Genomic DNA, 17,958 nt, shown 5'->3' with positions numbered 1-17,958 from the left:
ACTCTAGGACACCAGGCGTCAAGATGTTGGACGCCGAGCGTCAAGAGTTTGGACGCCAGGACACCAGGCGTCAAGAGGTTGGACGCCAGGACGCCGAGCGTCAAGAGTTTGGACGCCAGGACGCCAGGCATCAAGAGGTTGGACGCCGAGCGTCAAGAGTTTCGACTCCAGGACGCCAGGTGTCAGGAAGATAATGAGACGACGACGAGGAAGCAGGACGTCGCTACTGCGGTCTTGGGACAATCAGAAGAAGAGAACGATGATATCCCCCCCTTCTCCTGTTAATCCCGTAGAGGACATTTCCGATGAAGAGGATCGGAAGGAACAGCACCCCTCGTCGGACGTAGAAAGACTCGTGAGGGTCTTTACAGAAGTTTTTCCGGTGAACTTTATTCTGGCTGCCCCTCGTTCCCCGCCTTCAGAAGGCCATATTTACGAAGATGGTTTTGTCCCGCCCGTCCAAGAGAGCGTTGAAAGTCATGAGGGATTGGATGGAGACTAAGAAGGACCAAGGAAAGACAGTATTCTTGTTTCCTACGGCCAGATTAGCGTCTAGATCGAGTATCTGGTATGAGACTGGAGAAGCTCTCGGCCTGGGAGTTCCTGCCTGTTCCCAGGGGGACTTCTCGAGTCTGGTGGACGCCTCTCGTCGGGTGGCCATGGGAAAGACTAAGGTTTCTTGGTCAACATCAGAGATGGACCACCTCCTCAAAGGAATATTCAGAGCCTTTGAGGTCTTTAACTTCCTGAACTGGACTCTGGGAGCCTTGGGAAAGAAGATAGTCTTTCAAGACCGCTGACACCGAAGAGCTGGTACATCTGATGTCATGTATAGATAAAGCACTTAGAGATGATTCCAACGAGTTAGCGGCGCTTTTCTCGGCAGGAATTCTTAAGAAAAGAGCCCAAATTTGTTCTTTCCTTGCTAATGGGGTCACGCCCATTCAGAAATCGGAACTGCTTTATGCGCCTCTTTCCGCACACCTTTTCCCGCAAGAGTTGGTGAAAGAGGTCTCCTCTGCCTTAGCCCAAAAGGCCACGCAGGACTTAATAACGAAGGACAGCGAGGAAAAGTTCGCCCAGCGAGCTTCATAACACAAAAAATTAAGGAAGAAGCTCCTGTGTCTCGGGTTTCTCAGCCCTTTCGGGGTAAAGCCCTCAGTAGAGGTAACACTAGACCTACGGGAAAGAGGACAAAGAAGAGAGGCTCCAGACAAGGGCGAAGCAGGGTCTGACGGCACTCTTCTTCAGACAGCGGTAGGAGCCAGACTGTCCAACTTCTGGCAAGTATGGGAGAAGAGAGGAGCAGACCTTTGGTCCATTCAACTGCTCAAGGAGGGGTACAAGATTCCTTTCCTGAGAAAACCTCCTTTGGCAGTAAAACCAATAGATCTTTCGGTCAGATACAGAGAGGAATCCAAGGCGCTGGCGATACAACAGCAAGTTTCTCTGTTATTGCAGAAGGAAGCAATAGAGAAGGTTCAAAATCTGGAGTCACCAGGTTTTTACAATCGATTATTCTTGGTTCCCAAGAGCTCGGGGGGATGGAGACCAGTACTGGACGTGAGTGCTCTCAACGTTTTTGTACAAAAAACAAAGTTCACAATGGAGACGACGAAATCAGTCCTAGCAGCAGTCAGACAGGACGACTGGATGGTCTCTTTGGATCTTCAGGATGCGTATTTTCACATCCCTATCCACCCGAGCTCCAAGAAGTACCTGAGGTTTGTTTACAAAGAAGAAGTGTTCCATTTTCGGGCTCTTCGCTTCGGCCTAAGCACCGCTCCTCAAATTTTCACGAGGCTGATGAACAACATAGCGGGAATGCTACACACGAGAGGTATCAGGACCTCACTGTATCTGGACAACTGGCTCCTCAGAGCTCCTTCCTGCACTCGCTCCCCCATCCTATCCCTTTCATTAGGGATAGGAGTGAATATCCACCACTTCCCCCAACAAGGGTGGGGAAGTGGAAGCCAACAAGAGACAAACCCATGACTTTATATTGCCTCTTGCAATAGGAACAAGTTCTTGCTTGCTAGTTTTAAGAGGTACGCTTGCTTCCCTCTTATTACTTGGGTCCAGAGGTCTGACCATTGATCCTGCGGTACATACCCCCATCAATTGGGCAGAGGCTAGGATCCCTCCCTCTGCTCTTACGACCAGGGAGGGAATCCAAGGTTGGGCGAACACCAGTCTGTTCTTAAGACTCAGATTCCTCCCACCAAGAAGTGAGTCTTCCTATTGTAAAGGACCGAAAGGTTTGTATTACGTATCGGAACAAATGGCAATTTGTCGAAAATTGCATTTTTATACATTCAACTTACCTGTCAGATATATACTTAGCTTTAGACTCCGTCGTCCCGACAGAAATTCAAATTTCGCGCCACGCTACAGGTAGGTCAGGTTATCTACCGTCCTGCCGCTGGGGTGGCAGGAATAGGAACCATTCCCGTTTTCTATCAGATTCTTTCTGTCGCCGGTACTGTCAACATTGTTGTTGGTACCTCCTGGCTGGAATTCTTTTTTCATCACAATTGATCTTCTTGACCGACTTTTGGTGACGTACTTGGATCGTTGTATTGGCATACGCTATTGTGGACTGTTTCTTGAACTTGATTTTGGATTTTTCTAAGAATGTCTGACTCGAGTGTTGTTGTGAGGTGTGTGAATGAGGGCTGCAGGGTGAGAATGCCGAAAACTTCGGTAGATCCTCACACTGTATGCAGGCGTAGTAGAAAGTATGAATGTTCTTTTTCTAACACCTGTAAGGAGTGCGAGAACCTGAGTGCAGAAGAATGGAAGAATCTTACTTCTTATATGAAGAAGCTAGGAAGGGATAGGCTGAGAAGCTTCCAAAAGCCGAAGTAGATCTAGGTCAGCGAACGTAGTTTCTAGCTTTCTAGCTTCTCCCCATGATGCATTAATTAATCCTTCTCCCCCTATTTCTGCCCTTTCACCCATTTATAAATCCTACAGAGTCAGCATCGGAAATGCGGATCTGAAGGCTACCCTTCATAGAATGCAGGTCAAAATGGTGGCATTAGAAGGTAAGAGTGGTGAAATTAACAGTGGACAGTGATGTAGTGTCCCCAGTGTAGTGGAGGGGCCGTCTGATCGGCTCTACAACGCTTCCAGGTCTAGACCTCTTCCAGCTCCCTGGCCCAGAGGAGAAGGAATGTCGAAAGCCATACGAAGGTTGTAGAGGTTCCCCACCGGTCAGGCGTCCCTTCGGCAGTTTCTGTTACGCCCCAGAATGCCAGGGATCGCTACAGGAAAAGCATCCTTCATGAGTGTTTTTCGTCGTCAGAGTCGCCTTCACCTAGAAGAGGGTGGAAAGACACAAATCTTTCTCGCCCCTTGAAGAGGAGCTGGAAAGCTACGGCGCTTGACTCAAGTCCAGAACACTTTCCTGAAGAAGGCTTCTTTTCAGTTAAAAAATGAGACCTTTTTGACTCCACGTGCTGTAAGGGAATCTCAGACACCTTCCAGATCTCCCTCCCCTCGTTCCGACACGGACAGGGATGCGACTACTGCTCAGATCCTACAAAAAATGCAGGAACAGATCTCCTCATTGGTTGGAGTTCTTTCCAAGAAACCTCGTAGGAAGGATAACTCCCTTCCTATAAAGAGGTCCGCGGCGCTCTCAGAGGTGCCTCCCTCGAAAAGATTGTTCCGTCTTCTCCCAAGCAACGAGCTCCTATAGATGAGTGGTTTTCTTCAGACCCGGAAGAACCATCTTGGCGAGAAGCGCCAGTTAGGACAGAAGCCCTTTCCAGGCAAGGAGAACTTTCCGGGAGAGAGGAGAGTAGAGAAGAGTTTTTTAGTCATAAGGCTCCTTCAAAATTAACACAAATGTCCAGGAACGAAGAAGTAGACGAACTGAAGGACCTTTCCATGGATTTTTCCGAGCAAGAGGCACCTTCCAAAGGTGAGGAGCCTATTAGGCGCTCGGAACTGGTCAGACACACGGAATCTTCTACGAGTTTCCTTCCAAGCGCTCGGAACATCATGGACCTTCCGAACTCTCCTTACCCGTGGAAGAACTTTCCATAAGACGCGCGGAATCTTCCAGGCGAGTGGAACATTCTGAACGTTCCAAACTTTCCAGGCGCGCGGAATCTTCCGCACAGGCGGAACCTTCCAGATGCACGAAAGCTTCCAGACTTGATTCGCCTTCCAGGCGCTCGGAACTTTCCAAGCATTCCACTCAAGCGGAATTTTCCAAGCGCTCGGATCCTTCCGAACAAGCGGGAACTTCAAAGCGCGGATCGCCCTTAAGACACTTGGGACTTTCCAAGCGGGAATCTTTTTCCGGAAGAGTGGAACAGTCCAAACGAGCGGAACTTTCCAGACGAGTGGATTTTTCCGCACAAGAGGAACTCTCCAAGCGCGAAGAACTTTCTACAAAAGCGGAACGTTCCAGACATGCGGAACCTTCCAGGCTAGAATCGCCTTCCAAGAGTTCTTCTCCTCGGAAGCGATCTTCCTCTTTGGGACTTCAGAAGGAAAGATCGGTGATATCATGTAAGAGAATAGAAAGGACTTCCAGCTCTCTTACAAAAGAACGTAGAGAGTCTTTTTCCGCCAGTCCTTCCCTGAATAGAGGCTCTCCTAATTCAGAATATGTGCGACCTACGGAGTGTTTGTCCGTTGCAAGAGATCGTTCTCCTTCAGCTGGGCTCGAGCTAGAGGATATCTCGGAAGACGAAGCCCCAGCTAATGAAGGACTGTCGAATTATAAGACTTTATCCGCACTTCTGCTCCAGGACTACGGAGAGTCGCTGAGCCCTGCCGCACCGCCTTCTCCTTGGTCTCTCTATTCGAGCAATAAGCCATATAAGTCCTCTGCCTTCTTGAAAATGAAACCGGCCATTTCAATGAAGAAGGCTCTCCAATCTCTCGGTTCTTGGATGAATTCCAAGAAAGAATTAGGAAAGACTGTCTTCTGTATGCCTCCCTCCAGACTGACAGGTAGAAGAGGCATTTGGTACGAAACAGGAGAGAATATGGGCCTGTCTCTTCCTAATTCTGCGGAGTCGGATTTCTCGAGTCGGGTAGACTCTTCTAGGAGACAAGCCTTATCCTCTGCACGATCTACTTGGAACATGTCTGATTTGGATCATCTCCTCAAGGGACTTTTCCACGTGCTGGAAGTATTTAATTTCTTAGACTGGTCCCTTGGGGTAATTTCTAAGAAGTCTCAAGAATCGGAAAGTCTTAGCCCAGAAGTGCTTCATAGCATTCTGGCCTGTATTGATAAGGCGGTCCAGGATGGTTCTGGAGAAGTATCTTCCCTCTTTGGAGCAGGGATACTAAAAAAGAGAGCAGTTTTTGGTTCTTTTCTGACCAAGGCTGTTTCTCCTTCTCAGAGAACTGCCTTGCTGTTCGCTCCTTTATCAGAACATCTGTTCCCTTCTCAGTTAGTGAAGGAAATATCCCACTCACTTACTGAGAACGCGACACAAGACCTTCTTGTCCAATCGGCAAAGAAGAACAGAACGGTTACGACGGCTGCTAAGAAAGTCTCACATCCGTTTCAACAGCCCTTTCATGGAGGTCCCAAGACACGACCCCCCTTCAAAAGGAAGACTTCCAACAAGCAAGGAAGATCAGCCTTCCGTCCCTTTAAGAAGGAAATAGCATGCATAACTCCAAACATAGTTGGGCGCCAGGCTACTGGAATACTCGGAAGCTGGGCAAAGAGAGGAGCCGACCCTTGTGTCGATGTCGGTTCTGAGGAAGGGATATCGCATCACCCTTCATGGACAGACCTCCTCTGACTTCAACTCCTCGGGAACAGTCCAGTCCTATCATTAACAAAAATGAAAAGACCGCCCTGTGCTGAGAAACAACGATCTTCATCTTCATATGTTTAGGAAATGTGGAACAAGGGAGCCATTGAGCCGGTGCTAGATCCACGCACTCCGGGATTTTACAATCGCCTTTTTCTAGTCCCGAAGGCTTCCGGAGGGTGGAGACCGGTTCTGGATGTAAGTGCTCTGAACCGATTTGTAGAAAAGGAGAAGTTCCGTATGGAGACTTCTGCATCGGTGATGTCGGCCCTACGTCCAGGAGATTGGATGGTCTCCCTGGACTTACAAGACGCCTACTTCCATGTTCCCATTCATCCCTCGTCAAAGAAGTACCTTCGTTTCGTAATGAAGGGGAAGATTTTTCAGTTCAGGGCCTTGTGTTTCGGCCTATCCACAGCTCCTCAGGTTTTTACGAACCTAATGAAGAATGTAGCGAAGTGGCTTCATTTAAAGGGAATAAAAATCTCCCTTTACTTAGACGACTGGCTAATCAGGGCCAGATCGGAAACACAGTGTTTGGAGGACCTAAAAACAACCTTAGACATGATTCGATCTCTAGGATTACTCGTGAACCTCGAGAAGTCTCAGATGATCCCCAGCCAGAACCTGGTTTATCTGGGGATTCAGATGGATTCTCAGGGTTTTCGAGTTTTTCCTTCGCTGCGAAAGACTCATATGAGGCTTATGGCAAAGTCTCAACTTCTTAGGGAGAGAAACAAAGTCAGCGAGGGAAGGTTGAGCCTTCTAGGAACTCTTTCCTCGCTGGAACAGTTCTTCCCCCTAGGGAGACTTCATATTTGCCCCCTGCAATTCTTCTTAAAGAAAGTATGGAACTAGAAGACAGGACAACTTTCGGACTTGTTCCAGATACCTCTCGAGGTAAAGAATCACTTGAGATGGTGGTTAGCCCCTCTCAAAAAGAACGAGGGAGTGTCCTTGTCCGTGCCGAACCCAAACCAAGTGTTGTATTCAGACGCTTCGGAAACGGGATGGGGTGCGACGCTAGGAACAAGAGAATGTCCAGGCACCTGGATGAATGAGCAGATGTCATGGCACATCAACTGCAAAGAATTGATAGCCATACACCTTGCCCTCAAGTACTTCGAATCAATAGTCAGAGACGGGGTGGTCCAGGTCAACTCGGACAACACCACCGCTCTGGCATACATTCGAAAGCAAGGCGGGACTCATTCGTTCTCCCTCTTCGAACTGGCGAGGGATCTCTTAGTTTGGGCAAAGGAGAGAAACATCATCCTCCTCACGAGATTTGTCCAAGGAGAGAGGAACGTGAGAGCAGACAGACTGAGCAGGAGGAACCAGGTCCTTCCCACAGAGTGGACCCTCCACTCAGAGGTCTGTCGACATCTTTAGGCTCTATGGGGAGACCCTCACATAGACCTGTTTGCCACGTTCCTCTCCAAAAGGATAGACATCTTCAGCTCTTCAGTAGAAGATCCGAGAGCATTCGCTGTCGACGCCCTTCTACTAGATTGGTCGGGCCTTGATGCATACGCCTTTCCCCCATTCAAAATTCTGGGCGAAGTAATCAGAAAATTCGTGGCCTCAAAGGGGATGCGGATGACTCTAATAGCCCCATATTGGCCAGCTCAAGATTGGTTCACAGAGGTACTGGAATGGATGGTGGACTTCCCCAGATCTCTTCCAAACAGAGCAGATCTGCTCAGACAACCCCACTTCGAGAGGTATCGTCAAAACCTCCCCGCTCTCGCTCTGACTGCCTTTCGACTATCGAAAGACTCGTCAGAGCGAGAGGCTTTTCTCAAAAAGCTGCAAAGGCTATCACTAGAGCCCGTAGACCTTCGACTATACGAGTCTATTCAATCGAAGTGGGAAGTCTTTAGGAGATATTGTAAATCGAAGAAGCTGTCCTCCTCCAATACCTCTGTGAACAACATTGCAGATTTCCTTCTTTTCTTGAGGGAGGAATCGCATCTTTCCGTATCCACTATAAAAGGGTACAGGAGTATGCTTTCAGCTGTTTTCAGGAACAGAGGCCTAGAAATAGCTGATAATAAGGATCTTCATGATCTGATCCGGTCTTTCGAGACTTCAAAAATCAATACTCCTAGAACCCCGAGCTGGAATCTGGACGTAGTCCTAAAATTTCTAACCTCAAAGCGGTTCGAACCTCCACACCTTGCCTCCTTCAGAGACATTACGAGAAAATGTTTATTCCTGTTGTCTCTCGCTACAGCCAAAAGAACGAGCGAGATACACGCTCTTGATTCTAGGGTTGGTTTTAAAGGAGAGGCTGCCATTTGTTCGTTCCAGACTTTATTTCTGGCGAAAAATGAAAATCCTTCAAAGCCCTGGCCCAGGAGCTTTGAAGTAAAGGGCCTGTCGAACATAGTAGGCAAAGAAATTGAGAGGTCCCTTTGCCCGGTCAGAGCCCTTAAATTTTACCTGAGTAAAAAGAAGCAGCTGGGAGGTTGTCAACAGGGTCTATGGTGTTCTGTAAAGGATCCTAAAAGACCCATGTCTAAGAACGCCTTAGCCTTCTTTGTAAGAAGTGTAATTACTGAGGCTCTCAATGATTGCCCAGATGACTCCTTCAAACTTCTTAGAGTTAAAGCTCATGAAGTTCGAGCGGTTGCTATGTCTCTAGCCTTTCAAAGGAATATGTCGCTGAAGAATATTCTCGAAGCGACATATTGGAGATGCAATTCAGTTTTTGCATCTCATTACCTGAAGGATGTCAGGGTAACTTATGAGAAGTGCTTCTCTCTCGGTCCGTTTGTGTCAGCGGATACGGTGCTGGGACTTGGAGCAAAGACTGATCCTTAATTATTGTGTATGTACCTAAACCCTATAGTTAGAGATGTTCTTGGTTTTCGACTGTCAAAGGCACTAGGCGTCGCACAGGCGACCGTTGCTTTTTGTCAGAAGGAACTGAGGAATATCCGACAAATAAGGGTGTACAACTTTTTTTTTTTGGTACTTGTGTGTGTGCGTATATGGTGGTGTTGAGTTTTTGGGTTGTTGTCAGGAGTTGGGGATACTCCTTACAATCTTTAGAACTAACACAGGTGTTAGGATCAGGTGGTCGGGATGTATGTTTTTGCTCCTCGTATATGCTTTTAAAGCAGGTGTATTGTCATATTAGTGGATTAGCACCCATTGACAAAGGCCATTTAGGCTCTGCTGAGTAAGTGGATAAGACCCCATTGGCAGACCCACAAGATCTCTTAGCCATAGATCACTATCTCGCTGAGGCTCTTGAAGCGAAGCAGACTCCTGGGCAGTAGCCACGAAGTCTTCCGCTTAATCAGGTAGGAACCAAGGTTTATTTGTACCTACAACATATGTTGTTTACCTGTCTATTTCAGTATTTAGCTGTCTTACCCACCACCGAGGCAGCTAAGTATATATCTGACAGGTAAGTTGAATGTATAAAAATTATATTGTTATGATACAATAAAGTTTTATAAACCTAGCCACCTGGGGGGGCAACCAAGTCCTTATGGGTGCCGGTCCCAAGCCGGATAAATAGGGAGGGTTGGTGTCAGGAAGGGCATCCGGCTTGTAAAATCTGTGCCAAAACAAAAATGGATGAGCCGAAATATGGAAAGAGGTAATGCTAGGGCGTACTCCGTAAACGACGCACAGAGACATCGCCCTAACTCTGTGGTAAGGCGAGGGCTACTGCATCAGGAGCGGGTGCAGCTAAAGAAGCGAGCTCACATTGGGTTCAGAGTATGTCAGCTAAATGTTGGGTCCATGACTGGGAGAGGTAGAGAATGGCTGACTTGATGAGAGAAAAGAAAGTAGATGTTGTGTGTGTGCAAGAAACGCGGTGGAAAGGAAATAAAGCTAAAGAGTTGGGAGATGGTATAAGCTATATATGTGGAGCAAATAAACAAGGTAGAAATGAGTTGGCATAGTACTGTCTAGTGAACTAAAGAACTCGGTAATAGAAGTGCATAGAAAAGAATGACCGTATCATCAGATGAAGATATGTTATGGAGGAGAGATTCTGAATATTATAAGCGCATATGCGACACAAGTGGTTGCACAGAAGAAGAAGAAGGGAAATTTCTGGAGAGACATGGATGGAATAATGCAAGAACTGGAAGAGCATGAGAGGGTGATAGTTGGGGCAGATTTGAATGGCCATGTCGGAAGTGAAAATGAGGCGATTGGGCGGGTGCATGGGGGCCATGGAATTGGGGAGAGAAACCCAGAAGGAGAGTGTAGTGGACTTTGCTGTGTCATTCGACATGGCAATAGTAAACACATTTTTTGAGAAGAAAACACCTAATAACATATAGGAGTGGGGGAAGATTCTCCCAGATAGACTATTTCTTGTATAAAAGGATAAATCTGGTGGAGGTCAAGAACTGCAAAGTTATTCCAGGCGACCATGTAGCCCCCAACACAAGGCTGCTATGTATGGACTTGAAGTTGAAAAGGGAAAGAAAAAACAAAGCTAAAGGGATAAGGAAAATTAAATGGTACGAATTACAGAAGGAAGGGGATAAGAAGAGAGAGTTTAAGAGGAGGGTTTTGGAGGATATTGATATAGGGATTGAAGATGTTCAAGAATGGTGGGCACGAAATGCAGCAAGTAATAAGAAGGCATGGAAAGGAGCTGCTAGGAGAGACATCTGGTATCATATGGGAAGAAAAGGATAGTTGGTGGTGGGATGAAGACATTGAGAAAGTAGTAAAAGATAAGAAGGAGGCAAAGAAAAGATGGGAAGAGTCACAGTCAGTGAAGACAGAAATAGGTACAGAGAGAAAAACAAGGTGGTGAAAAAAAAAGGTGGTACCCGCAAGCTAAAGCAAAGTCGTATGATGATGTGTATAATGAGCTGGGGACAAAGGAAGGATTAAAGAAGATGATGAAGCTATCAAAGGCTAGAAATAAGAGCACCAAAGATATAACACACTCAAACAAATAAAGAATCAGAGGGTGTAGTGCTTAGAAAGGAGGAAGACATTGTGAAGAGATGGAAAGAATATTTCGAACAGTTGTTAAATGAAGAAAATAATAGACTAATAAGAGAGGATGGGCAAGTGAACATTGGCATGGTAATGAGTTTTCTAGCAAGAGGTACTAAATGACTGAAGAAGATGAAGAATGGGAAGGCAACCGGACCAGACATGATCCCGGTGGAGGCATGGAAAGCATTAGGAGATGAAGGAGTGGATATACTGTACGATCTTATGATAAAGATCCTTGAACAGGAAAAGATACCAAATGAGTGGCGTGGGAGTATATTGATCCCAATTTTTAAAGGGAAAGGCGATGTCCAAGAGTGTGGTAATTATAGGGGCATTAAATTGATGTCCCACACTTTGAAGATACTGGAAAGGATGATAGATGCTAGACTGAGAGAAGAAGTACAAATAGGTAAAGAGCAGATGGGATTTATGAAGGGAAGGGGAACAACAGATGGTATATTTTGTCTGAGGCAAATAATGGAGAAATTCGGGAAAGACAAAGGACCTACATATGGTATTCATTGACCTTGAAAAGGCTTATGACAGAGTCCCGAGACAAGAGGTATGGAGGAGCCTGAGGAGAAGATGGTGCCAGAGAAGTATGTGCGATTGATACAAGAGATGTACCGGAATGTATTTACCAGAGTGAGGAGCAGTGTTGGGGAGACAGAAGGTTTTGAGGTGAGAGTAGGATTACACCAGGGGTCGGCTCTGAGCCCATTTATCTTTAAACATAGTGATGGATGTTATAATAGAGGAAGTAAGGGAGACAGTACCATGGAACATATTGTATGCGGATGATATTGTTCTGTGTGCAGAGAGCAGGGAAGATCTGGAAGTGAAATTGGAAAGATGGAGACAAGTACTGGAGGACAGAGGAATGAGCAATAAGTAGATCCAAGACAGAATATATGTGTACACCACTGATAGGGGGATGATAGAGAAAGTATTCAGCTTGGTGGAGAGCAAATAAGGAGAGTTGATAAGTTTAAGATATTTGGGATCTTTTGTTAACGCTGGAGGAAGTATGGAAGAAGAAGTAAAACATCGGGTACAGGCCAGGCTGGAACAACTGGAGAGCGGCCTCGGGAGTTCTTTGTGACAAAAAGAGTGCCGCTTAGGTTAAAAGGAAAATTTCACAAGACGGTGGTAAGAACAGCAATGCTGTATGGTACGGAAACAGCAAGCATGAGAAAAGCAGAGCAGAAGAAGATGGATGTGGCAGAAATGAGATGCTTAGGTGGATGTCTGGGGTAACAAGAGTGGATAGGATCAGAAATGACTACATAAGGGGGTCAACTAAGGTGGTGGGGAAAGTATCAAAGAAAGTGCAGGAGGGGAGGCTGAGATGGTATGGACACCTGTTGAGGAGAGATGAGGACCACGCTGGGAGACATACTATGGGAGTGGAGGTGCAAGGAAGAAGAAAGAGAGGGAGACCAAGAAAGAGATGGAAGGACTGTGTGAGAGGAGATTTACATGAGAAGGGAATTGATGAGGCAGAAGTGCAAGATAGAAATAGATGGAAACGGCTCATCCGAAACGGCGACCCCATATAAAAATGGGAAAAAGCTGGGAAGAAGAAGACAATAAAGTTTTATACATACTTACCTGCAGATATATACGATTAATGGCCCACCCAGCCTCCCCGCAGGAGACAGGTGGTAGAGAGAAAGAATCTGATAGAAAACGGGAATGGTTCCTATTCCTGCCACCCAGCGGCAGGACGGTAGATCACCTGACCTACCTGTAGCGTGTGGCGCGAAATTTGAATTTCTGTCGGGACGACGGAGTCTAAAGCTAAGTATATATCTGCAGGTAAGTATGTATAAAACTTTATTGTATCATAACAATATCATTTTTCCTAACTATACAAACCTGAGGTCCTTTACACATGTCGGACAAGCAGTTAACTACCGAACTCCCTTGTTTGAAGCTTACGACCGTTCCAGCTGCTGCTAGTTACCTTCCTATTGTAAAGGACCTCAGTTTTGTATAGTTAGGAAAAATGCAATTTTCGACAAATTGCCATGTTTGTGTGAATTCTCACAATTTGAATTGCACATGTTCGGGGTATGTGTTGCTGTAGATCTCTGAAAGGCATAAACTTTCATTATCTCAAATTAATGTTGGTGCAGAGAGGAAAGGTAGGCTAGTTTTATGTTAGTTACCAAGTTAGGCAGAGGCCATCCATATAATTTTTTAATTTGCATATTTTGTGTGGGAAAGAGATCATAACAGGCTTTAAAATGCATGTTAAATCCTTTCATTGGATTTATTTGGTAAATGATGTGTGTCAGAAAGAAAGCATTATGCCCTTACCTTAATTTTATTACCTGTAGAATTTACAGGAATTTGAAAAATATGAAAGCTTTTACTACAGTACTACAGTTTAATTTTGCAGTTAAAATACAGTACAGTTTTTTAATTGCATAGAGCTCAGAATTTTGTATCATGGCATATTCTAAATGTAGTTCTCTAAATATTTCATAAAGACCTGTAAAGTAGTACAATGTTTATCTAGAGTAAAATGATGAACATGCCATGTCAGGGATATTGCCAGTACGTATGTACTGTAGTAGTATTGTCTTTTGTATGGTACCCTACACACTACAGTAATTAGGTTTCCACTGTGTTGCCCCAACCACCTGCTGTATTCTCTCTTGATTTTTACCAATTCTCTTCTTACATAAATTTTCTTTGGTCTCTTTTCACATAACTTTTTAAAAATTTATCTAATTAATTTTTCATCCTCCATTCATGAACGAATCCTAGAAATGTCATTTAGCCTTGTTAAACAACTTTGTATGTATACATGCTAATATACTAATCCTTTGAGCATAGTTCATGCTTTGTGTTGAATTATATGTTTAAGTTTGACTTTTATTAAAGATGTTAGTAATTAAAGTCATGATTTTCTGATTTCAGCTATCAAGTAATTAGTACTCCAACGGACATTTTCATGGTAATGGAGTATGCATCTGGAGGTGAATTGTTTGATTACATTAAAGAGAAAGGAAAGGTGAGTTTTAGAGTAGTGATGACTTGTTATTACATGCTCATTAATGTGTAATGGCTTATTTTTATGAGGGTAATGTGAAAAGCCAAGAACTAAGAATTGTTTTAAAAACTAGGTATGGCAATGTGAAAATGAAATATACCAGATTTTTTTTCTGTAATTATGGAGAATTTTATTTAGCAAGTACTATATAAGTTGCTTGATATAGATTTAGGTAAATTTATTAATCTTAAAAATTGGTTTATGGCATATTTTTGTCATTGATTATAGACAGACTAAAGCAACCTCTAGATAATTTATGTCTTTGTGCCTTTAGTTTCAATTGACATTCAAAATTAAAAAAATGAATGCTTGGGTAACCCACTTGGACTGTTTCTGTAATCACCTATTTCCCACTAGGTGGCGTTGAAATGTTTATTTTCTTGTCAGAATTCTTTGAGCAGACAGTGTGAATCAGCATTAGTAATAATTTTGACAATTTCTGGCTGATTTTCTCCTGTACGGTATTTTGCTTATTTTCTGTTTTTTCGTCATGTAATCTACAACAAGAAAGTTTTAGTTGTGCATGATGGCCATGTGTGTGTGTTAGCGTAGCTGTAGATGCACGAGTTTAGTTTTCTTAAGGTGAAGATACAGTGTTTTCTGATGAGAGGATGAAAATTTTGTGAAGTATCAGAAGATGCTAGAGGTTGATAGGGTTATGTAGACAATTCATTAGGGCAGGCCATAAGCCTACCTAGTCTTTTCCTTTTGTCTTCCAATGCTGCTTCTCCTCCTCCATTAGCCCTTGATAGCCAGGTTAATTCCTCTCTCACTCCTGCTCTGCCTTATTTTGCTGCCTGTATGATTCTGGAGAAAAATACAATAGGTAATTGAGAAATATTCTTTTATTATTAATTTTAAAAATTTGACTATGCGAGTTGTATATTAGGGTGAGATTGACAGCCCCCCTTTGCGATCAACCTTTTTTTGGTTTCCTGCAAGTGAGGTGTCGAAGCCTTGGTGTCTGTATATAGCCCGCCCTCTGGACTGCCCTGGGTCTGTTGGTCTTCTGCAGACAGGGAGCCATGGTATGTCTTAGGACCAAGGCCTGTGCCCTTTGCTACCCCTCTCAACTGTCTTCTAGTTCAAATAAGACAGGTTTTTTGAAGGAGTTATTTGGTAGTTTAGCACTTGCATTCACTGGCTCATGTATCATCCATTTTTGAGAGTGTGAGTGATGTATTTGAACTGACAGTTATTTAGGGAAAACACATTACGTATATCTGGTCCAGTACTTTCAGAGCTGCACATCAATTCCTCTGTTATTTCGTTCTAGTGGCAACCTCTCTCTTCTTTCATTGCTTAGGGAAAAGCTGTAGAAGTGAAAGTCCTTCCCAGATTTTTGACACTGCCTAATTTAACTGCTTTGGTAGGCAATAAACTCTCAAAGGTTTACCTGGACAGACTTAAACCTTTAAGAAGAGTTAAGAATTTATATGTGGTGTTAGAATGCCAAACACTTCATGTCCAAGAATGCATTCAGTGCGCACACAAATAATTTCTGAGCTTTTACCATTTTTGGAAATAAAACTCATGGCTTCCGCACCGCACCTTAAGCATGTCTTTATTTACTTTAAAGAATTTTGCTAGAAAAGGTTTTCATACAGCTCAGGGGAGATGTAACTGATTTGCCTCATTATTTGAGAAATGTTCAAATTTAGTATGAGGTGTACTGCCCTTAGTGCTGTTGTTGTGGCGGGGACACTTTCTCCTGAAACATATGATAGTAACCTTGCTTTCTATTTTATCATTATTTGTTAGGAAATCCCACTATTGAATTTTGGGAGCATGAAGGTACACATTGGTGTATAGGGGTGCATAATCATATATTGAAGATGGTAGTTGTCTTTAATTTTAGACTGCTGGTTATGGGCTGTTGACTCAGGCGCAGGAGTCACTAGTACTCAACAAGATAGTCCTTTTTTTCTCGTGTAAGGCTCCCGACAGGGCTCAATACACGGGCCTTACACCCTTTTTGTGGTTCCAGCATCTGGCGATATTATGTGCCAATATGGATTACACAGCAGGCAGGAATCTTGAGTTTTTTTTTTTTTTTTTTCCTCCCATTAAAAAGCTTTTAGTTTTCTTGGCTTAACAATGTTTTTCTGTTTTCACTAACCCACCATTCCCATTCTATGTGGCAGTCTGTTAACTTTAACAGTAGGTAAGGTTCCTTCCAAATGATGGAAATTTTTATGATTAATAATTATAGTATTGCAATACACTCCTTAAACACCTGAATTAGCCCTGGTCACTGACCAGCCCGAACTATATCCCCACTTATTTACCCACTAAGTGGGTAATTTTAACTGTCAGTGTTACCAACACTGCAGGCAAATCTAGTCAAATGAGTTACCTGTGTTACCGTTGCCAACGCAGCTGCAAATATCAGCCACCAGAGGTCTGTCTCCTCAATTGTTTTTTGTTTGCCATGCTGTGCGGATTAGTCCCATATCAGGCGAACTTTTGGCCATTTAGCCTGACCCCATTCAAAGAGTTTTCGTGTTTTGTATACAGATTACGACTGACTGTTATTAATGTTTTTCTCCCGATTGGACTTTGGATAGCTACTTTGTACTCGCTATGGATAAGTTAGAAAATAAACGTCATCGCCGTCTGCAAACACCTCTGCTTCTGCTTCATCTACAGTTCGACGATTGAGCCTTCTACTGCTGGACATGTTGGGGCTCATCGGCTCTGCACGCCCTGCAAGTGTAGGATGAGTACCCTCACACATAATCGACATTCTCTTTGTTATTTCATGTAGGAAGGTTCAGTTTAATACCAGTCAGAGATGTTTGTCTGACCTCTCTTAGTCAGGAGACAAGGAAACATTAGAGTTAGTTATTCAAGAAATTAGTGGACAGGTTATCATCTAGTATGGTTAGCCTATTTCTAGCCTGATGAATATTTTAACCAAAATGGACATAGTGGTAGTAGTAGTATAGCTGATTCTAATCTTTCTTTTTCAGCCCCCTGCCTGTTCCAGAACCAGCCCTAACGGGTGCTGGGGGTAATGGAGAACCGCAAGCCTCTGAGTGGGTAGGTTCTGCCGGCCCCCCTGGCGCGGAGCAGGCAGTGTTGGCAGCAGATTTCCCCTTCCCTTAATGTGTAAGTTCTCAGGATGATGAAAATTTAGGTCAGATACAGACGAGTAGGGATAATAGCCTACATAGTGTTCAGGAAGAGAAGTGCAGGCTTCTTCAGGTCGATATCTATTTTAGTAGTTTATAGAGGGTCAGTTTGTCTTTAGAACCTTATTGGTTTTTTTTTTCCTGCTTCGAGTTCCTTGCATCAGAAGTATTCTAGGTCCATGGTTGGTTGTTCAGGGGTGATTTTGGGTCTGTCGGGTTCTGAATTGTTGAATACTGCTCCTTCGTCTTGAAGGTTCTTTTCCTTCTGAGGATAAATTTCATTCGTCTTGTGATGGTGGAAACTTGATCAGGTTTCCAATATGACTCTACATATACGGTATGGTAATTGTTAATATAACTAATTCTCGGTTCAATGCATATTGACTTAGGATAATTCAGTATGTAGAGAAATAGAATAACAGTTAACTACGGCTATTTCTAGCCTGATGAATATTGTATGCATATACAGCAGCCTAGCCTAGAGTATTCTCTATACTACTTATCGGTATAGTAATTTTAATAGTGGTAATATTGCAGGTTCAATGCATGCTGACTTCGGATAATTCAGCACAGGTGTAAATAGAACACGAGAATCAGATAATTCAGTGTGAAATGCAACCGAACAGGAATGAAGATCAGATTCAGTCAGACTTCAGCATTATAAGTGTATTTTATGTATCATATTAGTGTAGCATAAATACTAACTCCGCCGTCAGTTTCTCGTTCTGGAATCAGCTGATGGTGAATACGAGGTTGCGTCACTGTATTTAACTCACTCTTGTCCTAATTGTCTAGCATGACTAACTTAACAACTCTTCCTCACTTACGCCATATTTGTCGTCTTAAGGTAAGACGTATTTTTAACTATGTTGACATTTAACATAGTTAATAATGGTATCTTATGCCATATAATCAGATATCTTAGAAATGTGTACATTTCATTGCTTTCCAAGAAATTCCCTCCGGTGACGGAATTCATTTG

General features: G+C 43.8%; 1 protein-coding gene across 4 annotated transcripts in view; it reads left to right on the top strand.

The window, feature by feature from the left end:
• The window catches only part of LOC135196214 (5'-AMP-activated protein kinase catalytic subunit alpha-2-like), a 253,287-nt gene that overhangs the window by 33,361 nt on the left and 201,968 nt on the right, over positions 1 to 17,958 (top strand). For all 4 annotated transcript variants that reach the window (XM_064222843.1, XM_064222842.1, XM_064222845.1 and 1 more), the window contains exon 3: positions 13,710 to 13,803. In XM_064222843.1, the coding sequence (XP_064078913.1) occupies positions 13,710 to 13,803 (94 nt within the window). The remainder of the gene's footprint in view (positions 1 to 13,709; positions 13,804 to 17,958) is intronic.

Source organism: Macrobrachium nipponense, chromosome 17 (assembly GCF_015104395.2).
Source record: "Macrobrachium nipponense isolate FS-2020 chromosome 17, ASM1510439v2, whole genome shotgun sequence".
NCBI classification, from domain to species: Eukaryota; Metazoa; Arthropoda; class Malacostraca; order Decapoda; family Palaemonidae; genus Macrobrachium; species Macrobrachium nipponense.
Note: the sequence above shows the minus strand (reverse complement) of the source record. Positions and strands in the feature narration are given on the sequence as shown.